The 20,700-nt window shown below is 58.0% G+C and overlaps 1 protein-coding gene across 2 annotated transcripts; it reads right to left on the bottom strand.

Moving 5' to 3' along the window:
- Positions 1–1,233: 1,233 nt before the first annotated feature.
- Positions 1,234–20,390, bottom strand: BTBD2 (BTB domain containing 2). Of its 2 annotated transcripts, none has more exons than XM_037042427.1 (9): positions 19,992–20,390; positions 10,162–10,281; positions 8,172–8,328; positions 7,055–7,160; positions 6,558–6,755; positions 4,181–4,373; positions 3,860–3,947; positions 3,335–3,481; positions 1,234–2,294 (listed from the first exon to the last, which is right to left on the bottom strand). In XM_037042427.1, exons 1-9 carry the CDS (start codon positions 20,363–20,365, stop codon positions 2,133–2,135), a joined length of 1,545 nt encoding a protein of 514 aa, XP_036898322.1. In that variant the 5' UTR covers positions 20,366–20,390; the 3' UTR covers positions 1,234–2,132. The 2 variants fall into 2 exon arrangements, with proteins under 2 accessions (XP_036898322.1, XP_036898323.1); XM_037042428.1 differs by having other exon boundaries at positions 20,057–20,386.
- Between the last annotated feature and the right edge of the window lie 310 nt (positions 20,391–20,700).

Raw genomic sequence — 20,700 nt, forward strand, 5'->3', positions numbered from 1 at the left:
TAGTTTAAACTGTGATTTCTGGAGACCCTGAATGGCCCTGAACGACCAGCTGGGCACCGTGGAGAGCAGACCGAGTGGGACGGCAGCACAGTGTTGAATCTGTGTTTTGTACGAACCTCCACAACTTCAGTGCAGCATTTCTGGTGCTGCTTCTCATGATGCTGACCCCAGTCGCCCTTCTCAAATTTCACACCCTCCTGTTCATACCCTGTTGGTCTTCGTGCATTCTTTTCTAAAAATATTTATTTATTTATTTTTAGAGAGAGGGGATGGGAAGGAGGAGTAGGAGAGAAACATCAATGTGTGGTTGCCTCTCATGTGTCCCCCACTGGGGACCTGGCCTGCAACCCAGGCATGTGCCCTAACTGGGAATCGAACCAGTGACCCTTTGCTTCACAGGCCCGTGCTTAATCCACTGAGCTACACCAGCCAGGGTACATGCATTCTTTTTTAAGATTTTACTTATTTTAGACAGAGAGGAAGGGAGGGGGAAGGAGAGGGAGAGAATATCAATCTGTTGCCTCTCACACACCCCCAACTAGGGACCTGGCCCGCAACAATTACCAGATTCCCTGTCCCCTGACTGGGAATTGATCAGTGACCCTTTGATTCACAGGCTGGCACTCAGTCCCCTGAGCCACACCAGTTACGGCTGCTCACTAATTTTTAAATGGATGCTGGACATTGCCGTGACAGCTAGCAGTGACAGAGAGGGGCTACGCAGGTCAGGTTACCCACCACTGCACAGGTGTGGCTTGGGGACAAAACTCAGCACTTCTGGGCACCTGCCACACACCAGGTGCAGCCCCAAATCCGGAAGGCAGAGACCCTAAGACTCCCGCAGGGCTCATTGTAGCAGGGTCCCCGTCAACATTGGGGAAAATGCCAGGAAGTCCCAGGGTGGCTCAGCCCCACCGTGTGGCCTCACCTGCTGGTGGCCCTGGCCATGTTGCCCACCTACCTCAGGGTCCCCCACTGCTATACAGCAGGGGCAGGGTGAGGCCCCAGAACTTTTGTGCACAGGACAGAGGTTGAGGGAAGGATCAGCCTGAGAGCCCCCCACGTGCTGCGGATGCCTCCAGGGTAGGAGTCTGTTGGGAGGCAGTGACTCCAGATGTAGGCAGGGGTCCCGGCCCCCCCTTACGTGGGAGGGAACGGCCACAGAAAGGACAGTGCCAGGGCTCAGATGCCAGGGCCCTGCCAGCTCCAGCAGGAAGAAGCACACAGGTCAGGGCAGGTGTTTCTTTTCCTTTATTTAAAAAAATCATTTGGGGGTGTGGCATGAAGAGGGCACACCTTTCATGGCTTCGGGGAGAACAGTTTCCAGAAGGACTCACGGGGGCAGGGACACATGGGGAGGGCCTGGGGTCAGGGGAGGGGCTGCGCCCTCCAGCACCTGTGGGCGGAGTGCTCCCTCCGGGGCTGATGGGGCAGGGACACAGTATGTACAGGGGGGCAGGCAGGCAATGCCCTCTGATCCCATGGGCCAACGGGCACATGACTACTGTGGCTGACCCACGGCACCGCCCCTCCCAGGCAGACGGGCTGAGACCTGTGCCCTCAGCTGCAGGGCCTGGAGGGGCCTGTCCAGAGAGGCCGGGGGTGGGGTGGGACCTGGTGGGAAAGCCAGCTTGCAGGGCCTTGAGAGGGGCAAGCCCCCCATGGTTCCTATCCCCTGGGGCTCAGGCCTGCATCCTGGGGGCTGAGGTCACAGTGGCCTGAGCATTCCCAGTAAACAGGCCGAAGACCCCAATCAAATGCACTAGAGGCACCCCCCACACTGTCTCCTACCAGATAAATGGAAATCCAAGATGCATTGCTGTGTGCGGTTACACCAACAAGATGATGGCCTACTTGATCCTCCCGTCTGGAGTGGCAGGGCGGGGGCTGGATGCCCACACTCAGGGACCCACCCCCAGTCCTGAGGGATTGTCTCACAGCCCTGCCTGCCCGGACTCCTCCCGGTTCCTCTTAACAGGCAGCCTTGCTCACCACCACGGAGATGGCCAGAAACGTGGCCAGGGGTGGGCACAGCCTGGGGAGCCTGCGGGAGCTGACATGGGACGTGGGGAGGTCCACTCGTCTCTGGTGGCTTCGGGTTGCCGTCCTCACGGCTGCGTGGGGGCCGGTGCCTAGGTGTAAAAGATCACCTCGGGGATCTGGCCGTCCTCCACGGACGTGCCGTTGTTGTTCCCAGCTGCGTAGCAAAAGGTGAAGCATGTCTTGGCCCCCGTCGTGGGCGACTCATGGGTCACCTTGCGCAGGCCTTTGGTGCCGTAGTGGGAGTCCGGGCCCTGTGGGGTTGGGGCCACAGTGTGGTCAGGACCACCCCGAGACTGGGGCCCCACCAGGCAGAGGGCGGCAGAGCCCCGCACAGAGGTGTGTGTGCTATGGGGTCTCGGGGGCAGACCCTGCAACCCACAACAGACAGCCACCCTCTGAGCCCCAACCATCAGGGGTGTCTAGAAGGTGGGTCAGGGTTCAAGTCAGAGGCCTAGAGAGAGGTCAGAGATCAGAGTTAGGGTCAAGGTCCTGGATAAGGTTTAGGTCTCAAGACTGGGGTCAGTGTGGGAGGTCATGGTGGAGTCCAGCATAGGGTTTAGGGGTCAAAATTAAGGTCAACATGAGGGCATGGTTGTGGTCCTGGATAAAGTCTGGGGATCAGAGAAGGGTTAGATGTTGGGGTCCTTGATGGGGATCAGATTTGGGGTCAGATGTCAGGGTCAGGGTCAGGATCCTGGATAGGAGGGAATGGGACAGCAAGATTTCATCATACTACCCAGCACGACACACAACTTAAAACTGATGAATTCTGGAATTTTCCATTTAATATTTTGGACAACAGGTAACTAAAACCATGAATAAGGGATAAGGGGGGCCTACTGTACTATCAGACCAGAGTCCGATGCCCTTCAAAAAATAAAAGACAAAAAACTGGTGGAGCCCTGGCTGGTGTAGCTCAGTGGATTGAGCGCGGGCCTGCGAACCAAAGGATCATGGTTCGATTCCCAGTCAGGGCACATGCCTGGGTTGCAGGCCAGTTCCCAGTGGGGGACCCACGAGAGGCAACCATACATTGTATTTTTCTCCCTCTCTCCTTCCCTTCCCCTCTAAAGATAAATAAAATCTTTAAAAAAATCTTTAAAAAAGACAGATGGAGTCAAAATGAATAGGGTTCAGGGGACAGAGTCGGGGTTGGGGGTCAGGTGGGGCCCTGGGTAGAGCTCACGGATCAGAGTCAGGGTTCTCTGTGCAGTATTCGGGGGTCAGGGTTTACTGCAGAGTTGGGGTGGGGTCAGGGCTCCGGGCGGGGCAGGGTCAGGGTCAGGCACACCTTGAGCGTGGCGCAGGCTGTGTAGTTGACATTGGGCAGCACCTCCACTGGCTCCTTGAACATGACTCGGAAAGTGCTGGCTGAGCCATCGCAGCTGAAGCCCGTGTCGTTCTGGCCCAGCACTGTGTTGCTGTCGGTGTGGATGATCTGCGAGGGCCAGGGCCAGGCACCACTCACCTAGGGCCTTGGTTCCATGCTCCCCCCAATGGGACCCCGCAGAGGCAGGAGGGAAGGCTGAACTTCACCCCGGACCCCACAGGGCAGGGTCCCGCCTGGGACCCATAACAAGGCCCGTGGGGTTGGGGGCATAACCCCTCAGATGCCAGAACATTCCCTCCATTTACGGTGTGTCATGGCACAGACCCTAACAAAGGAGAGATGGAGAATCTGGGGGGGGGTGCTCCTGAAAAAGGTGGGGTGCGGTGGGAGGGGCAAGGCCTGGGTGGGACATGGGGTGGTGTCTGGGGTTGGGCCCCACCTGGGGATGGGACCTGGATGTGGAGGCGGGGCCAGGGTGGCGGGTACCTGGATGTTCACTTGGTAATCTGTGGGTCCGTGGATGGAGCCGTATAGTCCAAAGCCAACCACGAAGATGCGCTTGTTGACCGAGAACCTGATGGACAGAGACAGGCACTAAACTCGGGACAACCCGAAAGCAGGAGAGAGTTCACAGGCCTCTCCTCCCCTGCTGGGCTCTGGAGGCCTCCCAGGAGGCGGGGCTGCCTCCCGGGCAGGAAGCCCCTGCCCAGGGCCCCCAGCAGCTGTGCCCCTTGCCTGTGCCTCACTCCTGGCAACCCCGCTCCCTCATGCCCAGCGCCCCAGTGCCCAGCCCAGCTCCCCACCCACCTGATGCGGTCACTCGTGCCGCTGTAGCCCCAGCGGCTTTCCACCTGCTGGAAGCGGTTGATGCTGCACTCCTTCCCGCGGAGGCAGCAGCGCGGCCGGTCAATGAAGTCCACGCGGGGCTTGGGGTTGACAGTGAAGTGCAGGAAGAGGCTGACCACCTCGCGGTCCACAAGGATGCCCGACTGTGCGGGCCCTGTGGGTACAGGAAGTGATGGGTAAGACTGGGGTGGGGTGTAGGGTGGGGAAGGCTGGGGTGACCCCCCCAGGGCACAGAAGACACCAGAATGCAGGGGCATCTCAAGTCCACAGCATTGCTCAGAAGTGACACTGAATTTTCTGCACAACATGAGGGGTCCAGGCAGCCCCAAGATGGGGCTGTTCTACCTCGGTGTTTGGGGTAGGGTCTGACCCAGACATGGGGCTGTGCTCTGACAGCCCACTGGACTAGTGGGCTCACTGGACAGAATCCCTCCTCATGGCCCCAGGCCTTCCTGCCTGCACCAGGCCCGCCCCTCAGGCTCCCCTAGTCAACAGAGCAGGTGACACCCTGTCTACACTCAGAGCCAAGAGTGGCTGGGGGGTCCTGGCCACGCAGCACTGGCACACACGGGGAGAGGATGGGCCCCACCCAGGACAGGCCGGGAGCCAGGGCGGGAGAACCCAGACAGTGGCAGCGGAGGCCACACGCCAAAACAGACAGGCGGGGGCCTTACATGTGCCCTTCCCATCACTGTTCTGCCTCCAGAACAGAAGGTACAACACAGGCCTCGAGCTTTACAAGAATCACTCATCTACCAGCTCAGAACCCAGGCTTGCAGAAGGCCAGCCCCAGCATGGCTCAGAGCTCCCGCAGCCCCGAGCACCAGCAGAGACCTTCACAACCGGGGCACGGCACGTCTATGGGTTCAGTGAATAAGGAAGACAGAAAACTGAACGCAGGATGTTGACCATCGTTTTTTAATCTCTGCATAGAAAATGTGGAAAGAAAAATATATCCGACCTCAACTGTGAAACATGGAGCTAGGAGGATTCAAACTCCCACTTTCTGGTATTTTCCAGTGGAACCTCAGCTGCGGGCATTCTCTAAAACACACAGGGACAAAGAGACGAAGCCCCGTGGGGCCCACTGTAGAGAGACGGGGCTTGAGGGGATGACACTCCCAGAAGGTGGGCTCTGTCTCAGGGGCCTGAGTTCTGGGGGGCATCTGTCACCCAGATCGGCTGGAGAACCTTGAGGAGAATTGTTTCGGGGGTGAAAGCCAGTATGGAGAGGGAATACCCAGCAGGCCTCCTACAGGTGCCTCAGCATGGGACAGTCCAATGCTGTACCCAGGGGTCTCCCTCAGGGGACACCAGGCAAGGTATGAAGACATCTGTAGTTGTCATGACTGGGGGTGCTCCTGCTTCAAGTGGGGGGCCAGGGGTGCTGCTCTGCACTCCACAGTGCCCAGGATAGCACTATTCTCAGAGAGAGTAACCCAGCCCTGGTAACCCCAGAATGCAAAGACATTCTCTGGGGCGTCACCCCAGGACTGAAGTAACACGGTGGACCACCCGATAAAACGTAAGACAGCCAGAAGTCTGACTTTCGGATCAAGGAAGATGCACCTGTAGGACACGCACATCCCAGCCAGCGCATCATGGGGATGCGCTCAATCACGGTTGCTGGTGTTAAATCAGGTGACCCTAAACCTGGGCAGGGCCGGGGGCAGCATGGGCCTGGGAGAGACAGGGTGGCTGATACGCACTGACCACAGAGCTGCACCACAGACCCCATACGGAACCTTCCAGGCCTGTTCGGCTCCAGCGCCAGGGGCAGCACCAATCCGGAGGAGACTGACACAAGGGGAGGCCCAGCCCGGAGGACAGGGTTCCGGGTCAGCTGCCCAATGGGCCCCTAGATGTGGGCGTCCTTATGGGGTGGGCAGCTCGGTCAGGGCCACCCCCACATCGGCCCAGGCCCTGTAGCAGGGTCACCGCGACCCTGGCCATTTCCCACCCTTTCACAGGCTTGTCAAGGACACTGAAGCCAGAGTCCACAGGGTGTGAGTCTGAGATGGGGACCCCCAGTGGCTGGTACACTCACACATATGCATGTGGACACAGGAGGCACAGAGGGAAGGAGACACCAAGATGCGGGCTGGCTGCACGGCATCTGGGGTCATTCCGTGTTTATACATTTGTGCACGGTCCCAGCTTCCCATCAATGAGAAGAATGTTGTCAGCACAGAGGGGCACACTTGTGTCCCTGGCGGGGCTCTTGGGCCAACACATGGCTGGTGCCAGACCTGGTGGGACACTCGACTGAGTCACACGCAGGGTCCCCAGGGGTCACACTCCTCCCGAGCAGCACCCGCCCTGGTCCCCTGAACGTCACCTGCAGCAAATTCCTCAATGGTCATCAGCGGGAAGCGGATGAGAGCCAGGGCCTTGCCTAGGACCTTCCGCTTGTTCTCGGGTGTCACCTGCAGCTGCTGGCGCTGACATTCAGCCTCAGACCAGCGGACGACAGCACTGAACAGGCGCACCTCACGGATGCCCAGCGTGTCCCGCTCCAGGACGGCCACCAGCGTGTCTGTGGGGGACAGGGGAGCCATGTCAACGTGGATGCCACGGCCTCAGCCAGGGACTGTCCGCACACCATGCACAGCCTCTGCTTCTGCCGGTGAAGGAGGCCTCACCGGCTTGTGGCCATGCCCGCCCGCCGTCTTGTCACGGATGGCAGCAGGGGCGTGGGCCAGGCAGAAGCCACCTGGCTGGTGAGGCTGAACACAGGCATCACCCGGGCCTCTGTGGGAGGAGTGTCACCACCCTACCTCGAGATAGTCAAGTCCAGGGCACAAAGGGACCCCACAGGTGCCCCACAGGCCTCACCCAGGTCGATATCTGTGAAGCCCTCTGCTGTGATGGCATCAGCTGTGTTTTTGTCGATGTTCTCTAGGCACAGGCTGGCAAGCTGTGGTTCATCAAAGAGCCGGGCCTGTGAGGGACAGTGTGTCAACATCCAACCCTGAGATAGGACCCAAGATGGATTTTGTGGTTTAAAACTTGTCCTGAATGTCAAGTCTTGGGGCTTGGGTACTCTCACAGTGCCAGCTCAAGGGGACAGGAGATTTTCTCCAAGTTCACAGATCTGCAGTGACCACGGCCTGGGATGAGGCAGGTGGGTCTAGTGAAGGAAGGACCCTGGCTCCAGGAAGCCGCCTTTGAAGCAGGGCCCCCGGCAGTCCAGGGCTGGAGGCAGGGGCAGCAGACAGGGCTGACCCCCGGGGCGGTGGGCTCCATCACTCCTTGGGTCAGGCGGGAGCCCCTGGGGAGAGGGCCATGAGTGACCGCAGGACATGAAAACACTGTGCCTGGCCCTCTGAGGCCATTCCCTCAGGAATGGGCACACGGGGCAGGGGCCAGGGAGGGAGGAAGATTCTGTCTGACTCCTTTTGCGGAGGAAGCGGGGCTGCATCGAGAGCCCAACCTCTCAGCCCCGTTCTCCACCTGGGGCCTGGCGAGAGCCCCCACAGCCCCTATCTCGGCGGATGGCCCGGAGGGGCCCCCACAACAGTGCTGGCTCTGGCCCTTCAGAGTGACTTGGCAAGTGGCCCCCCAGTGCCCAGGGCCAAGGTGCCACCTCAGCGAGGGGTTTGCAAATCTAACCTGGCTATGACTGGCCAAGGAGGGCAACCCCAGCCACCCACTTGTGCCCAGGCCTCCTGGTCCCCTACAGCCCTGCCAGAGCCGGATGACCACATGGAGCCCAAAAGGGACCTTCTCACAGAAATGTGGGTGCCTTTCTCCCCACACTTCAGCCCCTGAATAAAGGGCAAAGACAACGGGAAACCTGCAGCCGAATGAACGTGGGAGCCATGCCTGCCACAAGCTGCCAAAGCCCCCTAGAAAATGAAGGGGACCATCAGGGCAGGGGATCAGGGCACTCTCCAGGGTATCAAAAGCTGAGAAACCCCCACCTACCCACTGCCCCGCCCAGGCCCCGCACCTGTGTCAGCAGCATGAAGGCGTTGTCTGCCCGCAGGTTCTTCTTCAGGAACTCCACGCAGTGGGCCTCCAGCGCAGGCACCGCGTACTTCTTGGCGGTGTACAGCGTGGTCATGACCGTCTCAGGCCCGATCTGAACTTCGTCCGAGTAGAGAAACCTTGGGCGGGGTGGGGGTGTCCTTGAGGCAGGACCCTAGGGACCCCGGTGCTGTCAGAGCCCCAGCAAGACCCCACACCAGCCTCCACCCCACCGACCAGGCCCCAAGGACCTGCTAGAACCATCTGTTGCCCTCTGACCTGCAGACATGATCTGCAAAGGCCATTGCCAGGGAAAACCAGTAAGTAGCTGAGGCACACATGCTCCAGCACGGGAGCACACCTGCACTGTGGGCCCGCTCCTTTCCCAGGCGGGGACACCAGGGCTGAAGGCCACCATGAGTTTGCTCGGGGCACGAGGTCATTTCCATACCTATTGACCTGCACAGCAGGCCTTATGGCAAAGCATAATGGGCAAGTCACAGACACTTGTGGACACTGTGACCAAGCAACTGACTCTAAATGTGGGTTGGAGGCTGGGGTCAACAAAAAAAATGGTGAGGCCACGGAGAAATCAATCTTGCACACGGTGGTGGAAGCACAGCACAGAGCCCAACACAGCCCAGCAGCTGGCGTCCCTGGGGTCAGGGAGCCGCTGCATGGCCCCGAGGTGCCCAGGACAGCCTCCCACAGGCCGGCCCCACCCCCAGTCAGCAGTGCAGAGGAAACCCTGAATGGGGACAGGCCCAGATGTGTGCGGAAGGACAAGGGAGCCACTCCCACAATGACGGTAACAGGGCCCACCCTCTTCAGGAGGGCACCCGAGCGGGACTGATCGAAGCCCAGAGAAAAACAGACAGGGAGACAGACACAGGGACAGACACTGGGCGCCCCAAGTCCGGCTTTGGGACTACAGCCTGTTACCTGTTTTGAGGGGTTTGGGGAGATCTCCTTAATTTTTAAAAAGCACAGTAGTCTACATAACATAAACTTTGCCACCTTAACCATTTTTCAGTATCCAGCGCAGTGGCATTAAGCACATTTACGTTTTGTAAAACTGACTTAGAGAGAGAGAAGGCGGGGAGAGAAATAGAGAGAGGGGGGCATCGACTTGCTGTCCTGCTGGTTTCGGGCTCAGTGGGTGCTCCTCGTGCGTGCCCTGACGGGGACCCAACTGGCACAGTCACACTGTCATGCAGCCATCACCACTGTCTCCAGAACTGTCATATCTCCCAAACTGGCACTCTGTCCCCATCGAACACTAACTTCCCTCCCCCAGCCCCTGGCTCCCACCAACCACTTCCTGTCCCTGTGGATCTGACCCCTCTGGGGACCTCTTGTGAGTGGGATCACACAGTGTTTGTCCTGTGCCTGGCTCATTACACTCAACAATGACCTCAAGTTCAGTCATGTCATAGCAGGTGCCAGAATGTCCCTCCTTGTTAAGGCTGAACAACATTCCAGCAAGTGAATGGACCTCAGAAACGGGGCTCAGGAGAGAGGCCAGTCACGGAAGGCCACAGGGCGTGTGATTCCATTTACGTAAAATGTGCAGAACAAGCACATCCAGAGAGCAAGGTCTGCAGTTACCAGGGGCTGCGGACGGGCTTCTTTTTGGAGTGACAGAATGTTCTGGAACCAGATTCAGGAGGTGGCTGCACACATCTGTAAATTACTTTAAAAAACTACTGAATTACACACCTTAAATGAATGAACCACCATATGTGGTAAATGAATAAATGTCAATTTTAAAAATACAAAAATTAAAACAGGGTGGGGGTCTCCAGAGCCACCTCTCACTGTGGAGGCAACTTCCAGGCAACTCCAGGGAGCCAGGCCTCTGGAGGTGATGTCACCAGGGTCTCTATTTTCCCCCTGAGCCCTGCCTGCTTTCTGACATTTCAAACCCCCCACTGCCCACCCCGCCCCAGTCAAGAGGCCCTGGAAAGCCTTACTTGAGCAGCGCCAGGAAGGCTGCCGGCTCCACGTCAGGCAGCTCGATCTCCGTGGACGTGGTGGCCATGCCCCCATTGAACATGGCATCAAAGACAGCGCTGCCCACAGCTAGCACGAACCTGGAATGGAGAGCAGACCCGGTTATCCTTCATGTGGCCCCGCCTAACCCCGTCACCCAAGCCTGGGGCTGTGAGAAGGAGGAGTGGGGACCTGTGAAGCAAGTGTCCCCATCAGAGACGTCCCCACTGGAGACCCCGGGAGGCGCCGCAGCACCTACTGCTCTGCCAGCTGCCCCCCACCCACAGACGCCATGCCAGAGCTTCCTGGTGGCTGATGCTTCCAGAAGGGAGGCATCGCAGGGCAAGAAGGCCATTCAATGGACCAATAGCAACTCAAGGCCAGAACTGAAGTCATGTCTCCCATGGTAGACGGCTTAATGCCCCCTGCCAGCTTCCTCCATCCATCCACCCATCCATCCACTCAGTCACCACTCGCTCAGTCATGCATGCTCTCACTCACTTGCTCTACACACACCTCCCCTGTGCTCGGGCTTTGGGCACTGGGACCCCTGCTTTCTTGGAAGGAGACAGACACAGGTCAAGGGCGCAGACAGCCTGACAGTGGGATAGAAAGAAGATGAATGCAAGGCCATGAGGGGAGTGAGGGTCAGGACAGGCCTGGCAGGGAACCTGTGCTGGGCCAAGTGTGCAGGACAGGCCCCAGAGGTCACAGGAGTGGCAGGGGCACTGGGAGGCAGTGGCTGTGGGGAGTCCTGTGAATTCTGCCAGCAGTGACGCGGCCGCTCGTCTACCTGCCTGTGTCTCCTTAGCTCCAATGGCAGGAGGACCCAGTGGGTGAAGACAGGCTGAGAGGAGCACCCAGCCTTCCCTCCAGCCAGCCGAGGACCCGTAGGAGCCAGAGGGTAGGGGCTGTGGAAGGACTCCGTAGTGACCACACCGAGGACAGTGCCCCCAGCTCTGTGCTGTCCACCCTCGCCCCCCAGGACCTGCCCCACAGCAGCTTCTCCCCAGACAAGCGGAGACGGCTCGGGAGCCAGAGCCCAGAGGCCTGCTCGCTGCAGAGCGCCTGCCCCCTGGTCTGCAAGGCTCTTGTGTCGCATCCCTGCCTGGAGCCCCCGAGCAGCCACCGCACTCAGAAGTCTCCCAAGTCGGCAGCCACCAGCCCCACGTGCTCTGCTCAGGCCTGGGCCACCCTTCACATAGCACCCGCCAAACCCTACCTTAGACTAAACCGGGCCAGGGCTCTGGACCAAAGGCTGCTCTCCCTGTTTGCTTCTGCCTAAGCGAACATCAGCAAAAACAGGACAGACCGACTTCACGGGCCTCTTGGCATGCTGCACTGAGGACGCACATCACTGCCTAACACCCAAAGGCACGAAGGAGCTGGAAACTGAAAGATGGAACAGACGTGCCCTGCAGGCCGAAAGATGAATGCAAGGAAGGTGAGAGGGTGAAGGGGCTGCCGTAACATCAGACAAAACGGACCCGAGGACAAGGAACAGTCCAGGAGAAAGGGGGCAGCCCACCAGGAGCAGGTAACCACCACACACATGCACACCCAGCCATGGTGCCCCCAAAACACACGGGGCAGGACAGCGCTCCCAGAGGAAAGAGGCGATCCGACAGCCACGGCGGGAGGCTGGCGCGCCCGCTCTCGATGACGGACAGGACGATGACGGACAGGACGATGACGGACAGGACGGCGGAAAAGCAGCGGCGGCGCGAAAGCACGGAACTGCGGCATCCGCCAACTTGACCAAATGGCCTTCACAAAACCTCAACCCAGGGACAGAAGACTCACGTTCTTTTAGGCGCACTCACGACATGGTGCACGACAGACCACACACGAGGCCTCGCAAACACACTTAGAAGCACTGCGACCAGGGGAAGCGCACTCTCCAGACACAGAGGGACGGAACTACAGTCAACAACAGAGAGAAACCTGAGATATCGCCGATGCCTGGAGTGGGATGACACACTTCCAAGTAGCCCAGGGGTCACAGAAGGAAGACAAGGGACACTGGAAAATGAAGACACGACACGTCCAAATGTAAGGGATGCAGTTCCCAGGGCTCGGGGGTCAAATATCCCATCTTTACTAAATAAAGACCTCGACAAGGTAAGCTTCCACCTCGAGAATCTAGAAAATGAGGAGCAAGTCAAACCCAAAGAAAGAAGCAACTAATAAAAGTGGGAGCAGGAATTAAGAAAATTAGAAATGGGAAAGTAGAGAACACCAAGAAAACCAAAATTGTTGTTCTTTGAAAAGAAATCAATCGCTAAAGCTTTAGTCAGACTGACCAGGAAAGCAAAGTGTGGCACAAGCTACCAGGGCCAGGAAGGAAGGAGGGGCCGTCGCTGCAGACACACGAGATGGTGCAAGAGTTTTCAAACAACTTCATGGCAACGGGTTAAGACAATTTAGATGAAACGGACTATTTCCTGGCAAGACACGAACTGCCAGAGCAACTCGTGAAGAAAGAGAAAATCTTCCACCAAAGAGAAGCCCAGCCCAGATGGCCGCATGGCGTTCTAGCAAGGAGTTTGGAGGAAATACCACCACCCCACACACGCTGCTCGGGAAACTAGACAAGGAGCGTTTCCAGCTCATCCACGAGGCCCACGGCACCTCAGGACTGTGGGGGCTGGGAGACAGTATGGCTACTTGGGAAGGCGGTTTCTTACAAGGTCAAAGGTAAGAGCTAGCCCACGACGCACCCTTCCCACCCCTGAGTATTTGCCCAAGAGAAAAGGAACCCCATCTGCACATGGAGCTGTACATGTGTGTTCACGACGGCACTGTTCCTAACGGCGACGCAGTGGAAGCGGCTCACACACCCATCACTGGTGAGTGGACACACCACGGCCCCCCCACATGATGGCATCCAGCAGTAAACAGCAACTCTACCTCAGCACTCGACAGCATCACCGAATCTCAAAAACATAACCCTAGCCCTGGCTGGTGTAGCTCAGTGGATTGAGCGCGGGCTGCAAAACAGAGGGTCGCCGGTCCGATTCCCAGTCAGGGCACATGCCTGGGTTACAGGCCAAATCCCCAGTGGGGGCCACATAAGAGGCAACCACACATGGATGTTTCTCGCCCTCTCTCCCTCCTTTCCCCTCTTTCTAAAAGTAAATAAATTTCAAAATTAAAAAGCAAACAAACATGACCCTAAAACAGCAAAAGCAGAGAGACGGAAAGCAGAGAGCAGCAGTTGTCTGGGGTTTGGGTTGGCAGCAAGGAACTTCTGGGGTGATGGATGCACCAGAACTGGGCCGCGACAGCTGACAGCCAGGTAACCTTTCCACACAGTCGTCGGATCAAACGAGCCCAAATCCAGCAAAGCACTTTACAATACCCCACACCCACACTCCCTGAAAACCGAGTAAGTGGGGAACAGAGCAAAGGTTCCCTGCCTCGTCAATGAGAATTTGTGGGAAACCAACCTCGAGGCTCACAGGTAACTACGAAGATCACCAAGGCTGCCAGCTGTCCCCCCTGTGATGGAGCAACACCCTAGGGGTCAGAAATACAGTAAGAACCGAAAAATATAAGGGACAGAAATAGGAGTGAGAGATAGAAGTGGTTTGCCCATAAAAAAGATTCTCTAATTTTAAGCTTGCACTGCCAATATGGTTGCTATTGGCCACACAGAGCTATTGAAGTCTAAATGAAAACTGAAGTAACTAAAAGGGTCGAGTCCCTTGGTCGCGGCAGCCACATTTCAAGTGCCTAGAAGCCGCACATGGCTGGTCATGGAGAGCACAGGTCTAGAACATTCCCAATGGTACAGAGAAGTCTGCTGCATGGGGGGAGGCCAGAGTCCCCTGAACGATTATAAACACTAAGAGGGTACAGAAATAAATTCAAATCACATAAAAATAAATATGCCCCAGAATCTATAGCTTCCCAGCAATAATCAGCTAGAAAAAACATAGTGGAGAAAAGATTATTCCCACAGAAATAATAACAGAACACCTAGGCAAAAACTCAGCAATAAACATGCAAGAGCCACACAGCACTGGAAACCACAAAACTTTCACCAGGACACCAAGAAAATGCCCAGGGTACATGGAGAAAAAGATCACACCCTCAGACATACTCCAGATATGTTTTTAAAGATTTTATTTATCTTTTAGACAGAGGGGAAAGGAGGGAGAGAAAACATGATGTGGAAGAGAACTTGTGAATGGTTGCCTCTCTCATGCCCCCAACTGGGCCCTAGCCCGCAACCAGGCATGTTCCCTGACCGAGAATTGAACCAGCAACCCTTCAATCCACAGGCCAGTGCTCAATCCACTGAGTCACACCAGCCAAGACAATACTCCATATTTTAACTGTGAGTCCTCGCAGCATCTCTGGGAAGACCAATTCCCCACTAAATTGCTTTAGTACTTGACCAACTGATTCACAAAATCATCAAGGAACAACCACACCAGGGGCCAGCAAACTTGGCCCTCGGGCCCAGTCCGGCCCACCACTTGTTTTTGTAAACAGTTTCACTGGAAAACAGCCATCCTCACTCACATCGGTGTTCCTGTTCTTGCGTTGCAAAGGCAGAATTGAGCAGTTGAGTTGCAGACCCTGTGGCCCACCAAACATATTTCCTGTCTGGCTCTTCACACACGTTTGCTGCTGCTGTGCGTGAAGGCACCTTCCTCAGGGAGACAATTTCCTGCCAGCACCATGTCTTCACGGCTGTTGGCTGGAGGGATGGACAAATGGGTGATCGATTCCACACGAGTTCATGTATCAGACCAGCTGCAAAGGTCTTGACACAAAATAAAACTGGGGAGAACTTCCTCAGCAATTCTCAAAACACACCGTAGGGCCACTGTCATCAAAGAAGGTGTCACACTCTGATCAGTGTAGCTCAGTGGGTTGCATGTCATTCCACAAAGGTTACCAGTTCGATTCCTGGTCAGGGCACTTGCCTAGGTTGCGGGTTTGGTCCCCAGTAGGGGGCGTGTGTGGGGCAGCCAGTCATGTTTCTCTGCCTCTCTTTATCCCTCCTTCCCCTCTGTCAATAAATAAAATCGTTCAAAAATAAATTAAAAACTAAGTTAACAAAAGAAAGCCGATGTGTTTTAAAAAAAGTATCGCTGGACTAACACAAACACAGATCACAAAAGAAGCCCCAACACAAACTGTCCCACGTTCCAGACTCCTCAGTGTGGCCACATTTTCCGTGAGAGCGAAGAAAGAGATCTGAGAGTTCATTTTGCATAAGTGCCAGATGCTTGTGTCCACAAACATGCTTCCCTGAAGACCTTTACTACGTCTCGGAGCAAGCCCTGAAAATGTACACATTGGATCTAGCAGGTAGGGCCAACGTGTATTTACTGAGCACCTACTGTATGCCAAGCAGTCTCCTGGGCACTGGGGATACAGGACAGGGACGGGCACAGCCTTGCCCACAGCCTGCCAAGTACAACATAGTACAGACTTCGGGGTTGGAAAGTTAGAAGAAAATAGCACCATGAAAAAAAAAAGCCCTGGCTGGTGTAACTCAGTGGATTGGGCGCGGGCCTGCAAACTAGATGATCGCAGTTCGATTCCCAGTCAGGGCACATGCCTGGGTTGCGGGCCAGTTCCCAGCAGGGGATGCATGAGAGGCAACCATACATTGATATTTCTCTCCCTCTTTCCTTCCCTTCCCCTCTAAAGATAAATAAATAAAATCTTAAAAAAAAACACACACAGAATGGGGCAGTGGGCAGAGGCTGCAAAGCCGAGCAGAGCAGGAGACCGGACAGTTGCCTACCCAGGGCTGGCCCCTTCCGCCGTCACAAATGGCAATCTCTGTTCCAGGGGTCCTAGGCCCCACTTCACCCTGTACCCATAGAGCAGGGGTCACTCTGAGGCTCAGCCATGACCACCCTAAGCTGGGCCTTGGGAGCTGGTGGGTCCTGACTACACCTTAAAATTAGCATAAGCCCCTCCCTCTCTGCTTTTTAAAGCCATCTCAGGCCTTATTGCCATGTCACCAGTGCTGGCAGTAACGTCCACATTCTGCCCCAGGGCCCAATCTCACATCCTACGTGGCATGTAGTTGTCCCCTTAGGATGCCCAGGCTGCGATGTTTTCTCCACCTTTCACTGGTATTCACGCTGGGGCAGTCTGGAGGAGCAACTGCTGTGTCCTGCAGGAGACGTCCAGGCCGGGGCTGTTTTGTGCTTTCTCCTGCGAGAGACTGGTTTCCAGGGCTGCTATCCAAAGTGCTGCATATCGAATCTGTTCTCTCCCTGTCCTAGAGGCCAGACTTCCCAACTCAAGGTGTCACACGGCCTGCTCCCTCCAGAGGCCCAGGGGGAGGGCCCCCCACTGCCTCTCCCAGCCTCTGGGGGCTCTGATATCCCTGGGCCTGTGGCCACCTCACCCTTGCCTCTCCGTCTGTCATTGCAGGGATGGCTATTCTCTCTCCTCTGGGAGTCTCCTACAAGGACACTCACTGGGTTTGGGGCCCACCTGGGCAATGCACTCATCTTGGGACCCCCTAACCAAGTCACATCTGCAAAGTCCCTTCTCCAAACAAGGTTCCAATGACAGGTCCTGGGGATTAGGATATAAACATGTCTATTTTTGGAGGGGTGCCCCTACTGAACGCACTATGTTAAGGTTACAGTTTGGGGGCAAAGGCACATCCAGATGAGGTGCCCTTCTCATCACATGCTCCAGGGGTGTCCAACAGGCAAGCATCACCCTGGGGTTGACCCTTGACCACCTGGCTGAGAAGGGCTCTGCTTTCCACTCAACTCTTCACATCAAGTTCCCAAATCCAGCCCCCTGAGGAGTGGCAACGAAGTCAGCTGGGCAGTGTCCACGTAACAGGATGCTCCAGGCCACTCTTCTGCCCCAGCTCTCCACCAGCCCGGCCTCCAGGACATTAACTCCACACTGGGCTACGTCCTGCCTCCATCTAAGCTCCCTGGTCCTTTAGCAGAGCCCTGGGCTGCTGTGATAAGCACATGGTTGGGTCATGGAGTTACTCCTCCCGGTGGCCCCAAGACAGAGGCACCTGAGTGGCAGTTCCAGGTCACAGGTGGGGAAACTGAGGGGCAAGGAACCCAGGGTCACTCACTGGGCAGTCACCCACCTGACCACCACAGGTAAAGTTTTTATAAATTTGAATAACATAATCACCCAAAAGCGAAAAAGAAAAACAACTAGAACCTTCTAAGGGGTGGAGGGGATCCACAGAATGGGGCATCAATGCCAAGGCAATGAGACAAAAAAAGTGCCACTGGCCTGGCCCAGACACCGTCCAGACATCAAGTACCTAGGGCCTGGGAGCTCTCAGGATGCAGGGGGGCAACCCACAGCTGCAAAGTAGCAATGTGCACTGGTGATGTCCTCCAGGGAAGCCGGGCAGAGAGCCCACAGTGACATGGGACTTGTGAAGCTAGTGCTACAAGAAAGTGACAGGTCCAGGGGGTGGGACAGTCTGATAACGGGAGCATGCACTCCCACACCTAGAAGAGGCTGCACCCAAGACCCCACTTTCAGGGTGGCTCCCTGCTACTGTTCCTAAGCACCCCTCCTGCTCCATCCACACGCTGCCCCAGGCCGACCCACCCACTCCCGTCATATGGACCCTTGAAAACCAGACCCCAAAGGCACACTCCTCTGGTTCCAGTGCCTCTGGCCATCTCTCTGGGGTGTCTCAGCCCCTCCGACACAGTGTATGCCTCCATGCCTGTCCTCCCCTGGGGAACTCAGGCCAGGAGTGCAGGAAACCCCGCCAAGGCCCTCACGCTCCCTCAGCTGCCAAGCTACCCCTCAGCACCTCACATGAGCGTGCCTCCCCCAAAGAGATGCCGAACCCTTTGTGTACCTGTCTACTGCCCCTATCAAGCCAGTTGTCTCCCGTGGTGTCTGTGGCCCACTCTACCCTTCAAAGCAGATGTGGTCACAGTGGCCCAGGGTGCCTCTTGCTCCCTCTGCCCAGGCTTTGCTTGGCTCTCACATGCCCAGCCCCTCTGGCTTCCAGGCCTCATCTCCCTGAGCCTGGAGCCCTGCACACCCCTTCCTGTCCCGCTCAGCACCTCTTGCTCGGGGGTGTCCACTCTGGAGAAGGGCAGCTGTGCCATCACCCCTGAGGCCCTGCATCTCCCTCCTGCTCTCAGAAAGTGTCACTACAGGTCACACCTGTCCTTCCTCACTTCCTTCTCCCACCAGAGCCCAGGCTTCAGGGCCACCGGCCAGGCCCCTCTTCTGCTTCTCTCCAGGGGTCCCTGTGCCCACCTTTCTTGTCCCCATTTTGCCACCAGCCAACAGACACAACTTAGCACCTGTCCCAAGGTCAGCTGGCACTCAGAGCAGGAGCCCCGCCCCCTCACTGCCCTCAAGCAAAACCCTGAAGTGCCCTCTGGGGGGAAGGGCTTCCAGTTGCACTGACCTGCCCCTCCCCGGAGGGCTCCAGTAGGGTCAGGTGGGCAGGACAGCCTGGACTAGACTGAGCAGTATTTAGGAACAGGAGCATGAGGAAGGCCAGGAGTCCAGGAGGGAATCACAGGTGGCAAACTGACCAGTGCCCCGCCCCCACTCCAAGCTTAGAGGGGCAGTCCACACGGATGACGGGAGAAAGGGCTGCACACACACCAGGGAGGAGCCAGGGTAGGTCCTGGGGACCTGACCACAGGCCTGGAACATTCTGAGGACAGGAATCCAGGCTCATTTGTACTCAAGTAGCCAAGAAGCCAGCAAGATTCTCGAAGGCACAGGTTATAGACCACACTCCAGAGAGGCGGGGGACCCTCACAGCAGGTTGGGGGACACTGCCAGAGGAGAGGCAAGAAAGCCCCCAATTCCCCTTCCCCCATGGGGCCCCCCCGTGAGCCTTCCCCACCGAGGTCCCTGGGGTGTGATGGGGAGCAGGGTAAGAGGGACCAGGAGTGGGCAGGACAGTGTCTGACATTAGCCCACCCAGCCCAGGAGTTTGAGGGCTGCACCCTGAAACTGGCAGAGGGGTAGGGCCTGGACCAAGGCCTCCTTTTCCAGTGAGGAGGCCTGGGGGTGGGGAGGTAAAAGGCTGGGGCGTCCAGGGACTGGGGTCAGGGGGCTGGAAGGGCTCTGGGGCTGGGGGTCCAAGCTGGGGGGTGGTAAGGGAGTTAGGGGAAGGTCAGGAGGCTGGGGGAGCCAGGGGACTGGGGGTCACAGGGACGGGCTACATAGTTTAGGAGTCTGGGGGTCCTGGGTTTATGAGGGGGAGTCCGGTGGAGTCTGGGGGCCACAGTGTGGAGGAGGTTTCTGGGGCAGGATGGCAAGGCCCAAGGATGGAGGAGCTGGTGGGGTCACAGGGCCTGGGAATCCTGGCCAGGGTGGCAGGGTTGGGGCCAGTTACAGGGCCACAAATTTCTGATGGGGATCCTGGGAACAGCGGAGGGCTGGTACCTGGGGGCTGGTACCTGGGGGCTGCGGGTTGGGTGGGGGCCTGGCAGGGTCACAGGGCCCAGTGAAGGTTGGGCCTGCAGAAGTGGTTAAAGGCAGGGGGGGTTCTGGAGGGGTCCTGTGGGATAACGGAGATCTGGCAGGGTCCTAGGGTCCAGGTGGTGAGACTTAGGGGCCCTGGTGGAGTCATGGAGGGTCCTGGGACGGTGGGGTCTGGGGATAGGCCGTCCGGGGTCCTGGAGATGGCAATGGAAGTTCCCGGGGCGGCGGGTGCGGGGATGGTGGAGTCCCGGGGATGGTGGGCCCCGGAGATAGCAGGTCCCGGGGTCCTGGGAGGAGGGGTCCGGGGTCCCGGGTTCGGGGATGGTGGGTCCCGGGGTCCGGGATCCGGGTCCCGGAGCGGAGCGGCGCGGCCCACCTGTGCGCGGGGATGCGCTGCGCGCCGAGCCCCTTGCCCACCAGGAAATGCACGTCGCACAGCACCTCGTTGTTGAAGAGGAAGGCGAAGCGCTCCTGCACCGTGGGCTTGGTGGCCTGCCAGTTGTACACGGGCTCACGCAGCAGCGCCGCCGCCCCCGGCTCCTCGGCCGCCCGCTCCCCGCCCGCCGCGGCCTGCGCACCCGGCCCCGAGCCCGGAGGGGACGTCCCGGGGGCAGCGGGAGCCGAGGCGGCGGCGGCGGCCGCGTTGCCGGGGGCGGGGGCAGCGTTGGCGCTGGGACCCGGGCCGCCCCCCGCGCCCGCACCGACACCCGGCGGGCACGACGCGCGGCCGCCGCTCCCACCCGCCGCCATCTTGTCGGTGCGGCGCCGCGGGGCGGGCGGGGCCGGCCTGGCTGGCTGGGGCGGGCGCAGGGAGGGGGAGGGGAGGGGCGGGGCAACGGGAGGGGAGCAGAGGAGGGGGCGTGGGGAGGGAGGAGGGTGGGAGAAAGAGAGGGAGGAACAGAAAGAGCAGCGGGGCCGGTCCAGTACCCGGGCTCCGCAAACCCGGGGCTCCACATCCCAGACCTCAGGCAGGGACCCCGCACGCTACATCTCCTGCTTCGGGCTCGCACCCTGGACTCGAGACCTTTCATTTCAGACCCCGGCCCCGGATTCTAGATCGCATTCCTCAGACCCCCGGCCTCAGA

This window comes from Sturnira hondurensis, unplaced genomic scaffold (assembly GCF_014824575.4).
Source record: "Sturnira hondurensis isolate 20B ecotype Veracruz unplaced genomic scaffold, ASM1482457v3 Scaffold0003693, whole genome shotgun sequence".
NCBI classification, from domain to species: domain Eukaryota; kingdom Metazoa; phylum Chordata; class Mammalia; order Chiroptera; family Phyllostomidae; genus Sturnira; species Sturnira hondurensis.

Excerpts from the sequence above, each read along its gene's own strand:
- BTBD2 (XM_037042427.1), bottom strand. The coding sequence starts at position 20,365 with ATGGCGGCGGGTGGGAGCGGCGGCCGCGCGTCGTGCCCGCCGGGTGTC. Across the intron at positions 3,948-4,180 it reads GGCACGAGTGACCGCATCAG|GTTCTCGGTCAACAAGCGCA; the intron begins GTGGGTGGGGAG and ends TCTGTCCATCAG. Across the intron at positions 3,482-3,859 it reads ATTACCAAGTGAACATCCAG|ATCATCCACACCGACAGCAA; the intron begins GTACCCGCCACC and ends TGGCCCTCGCAG.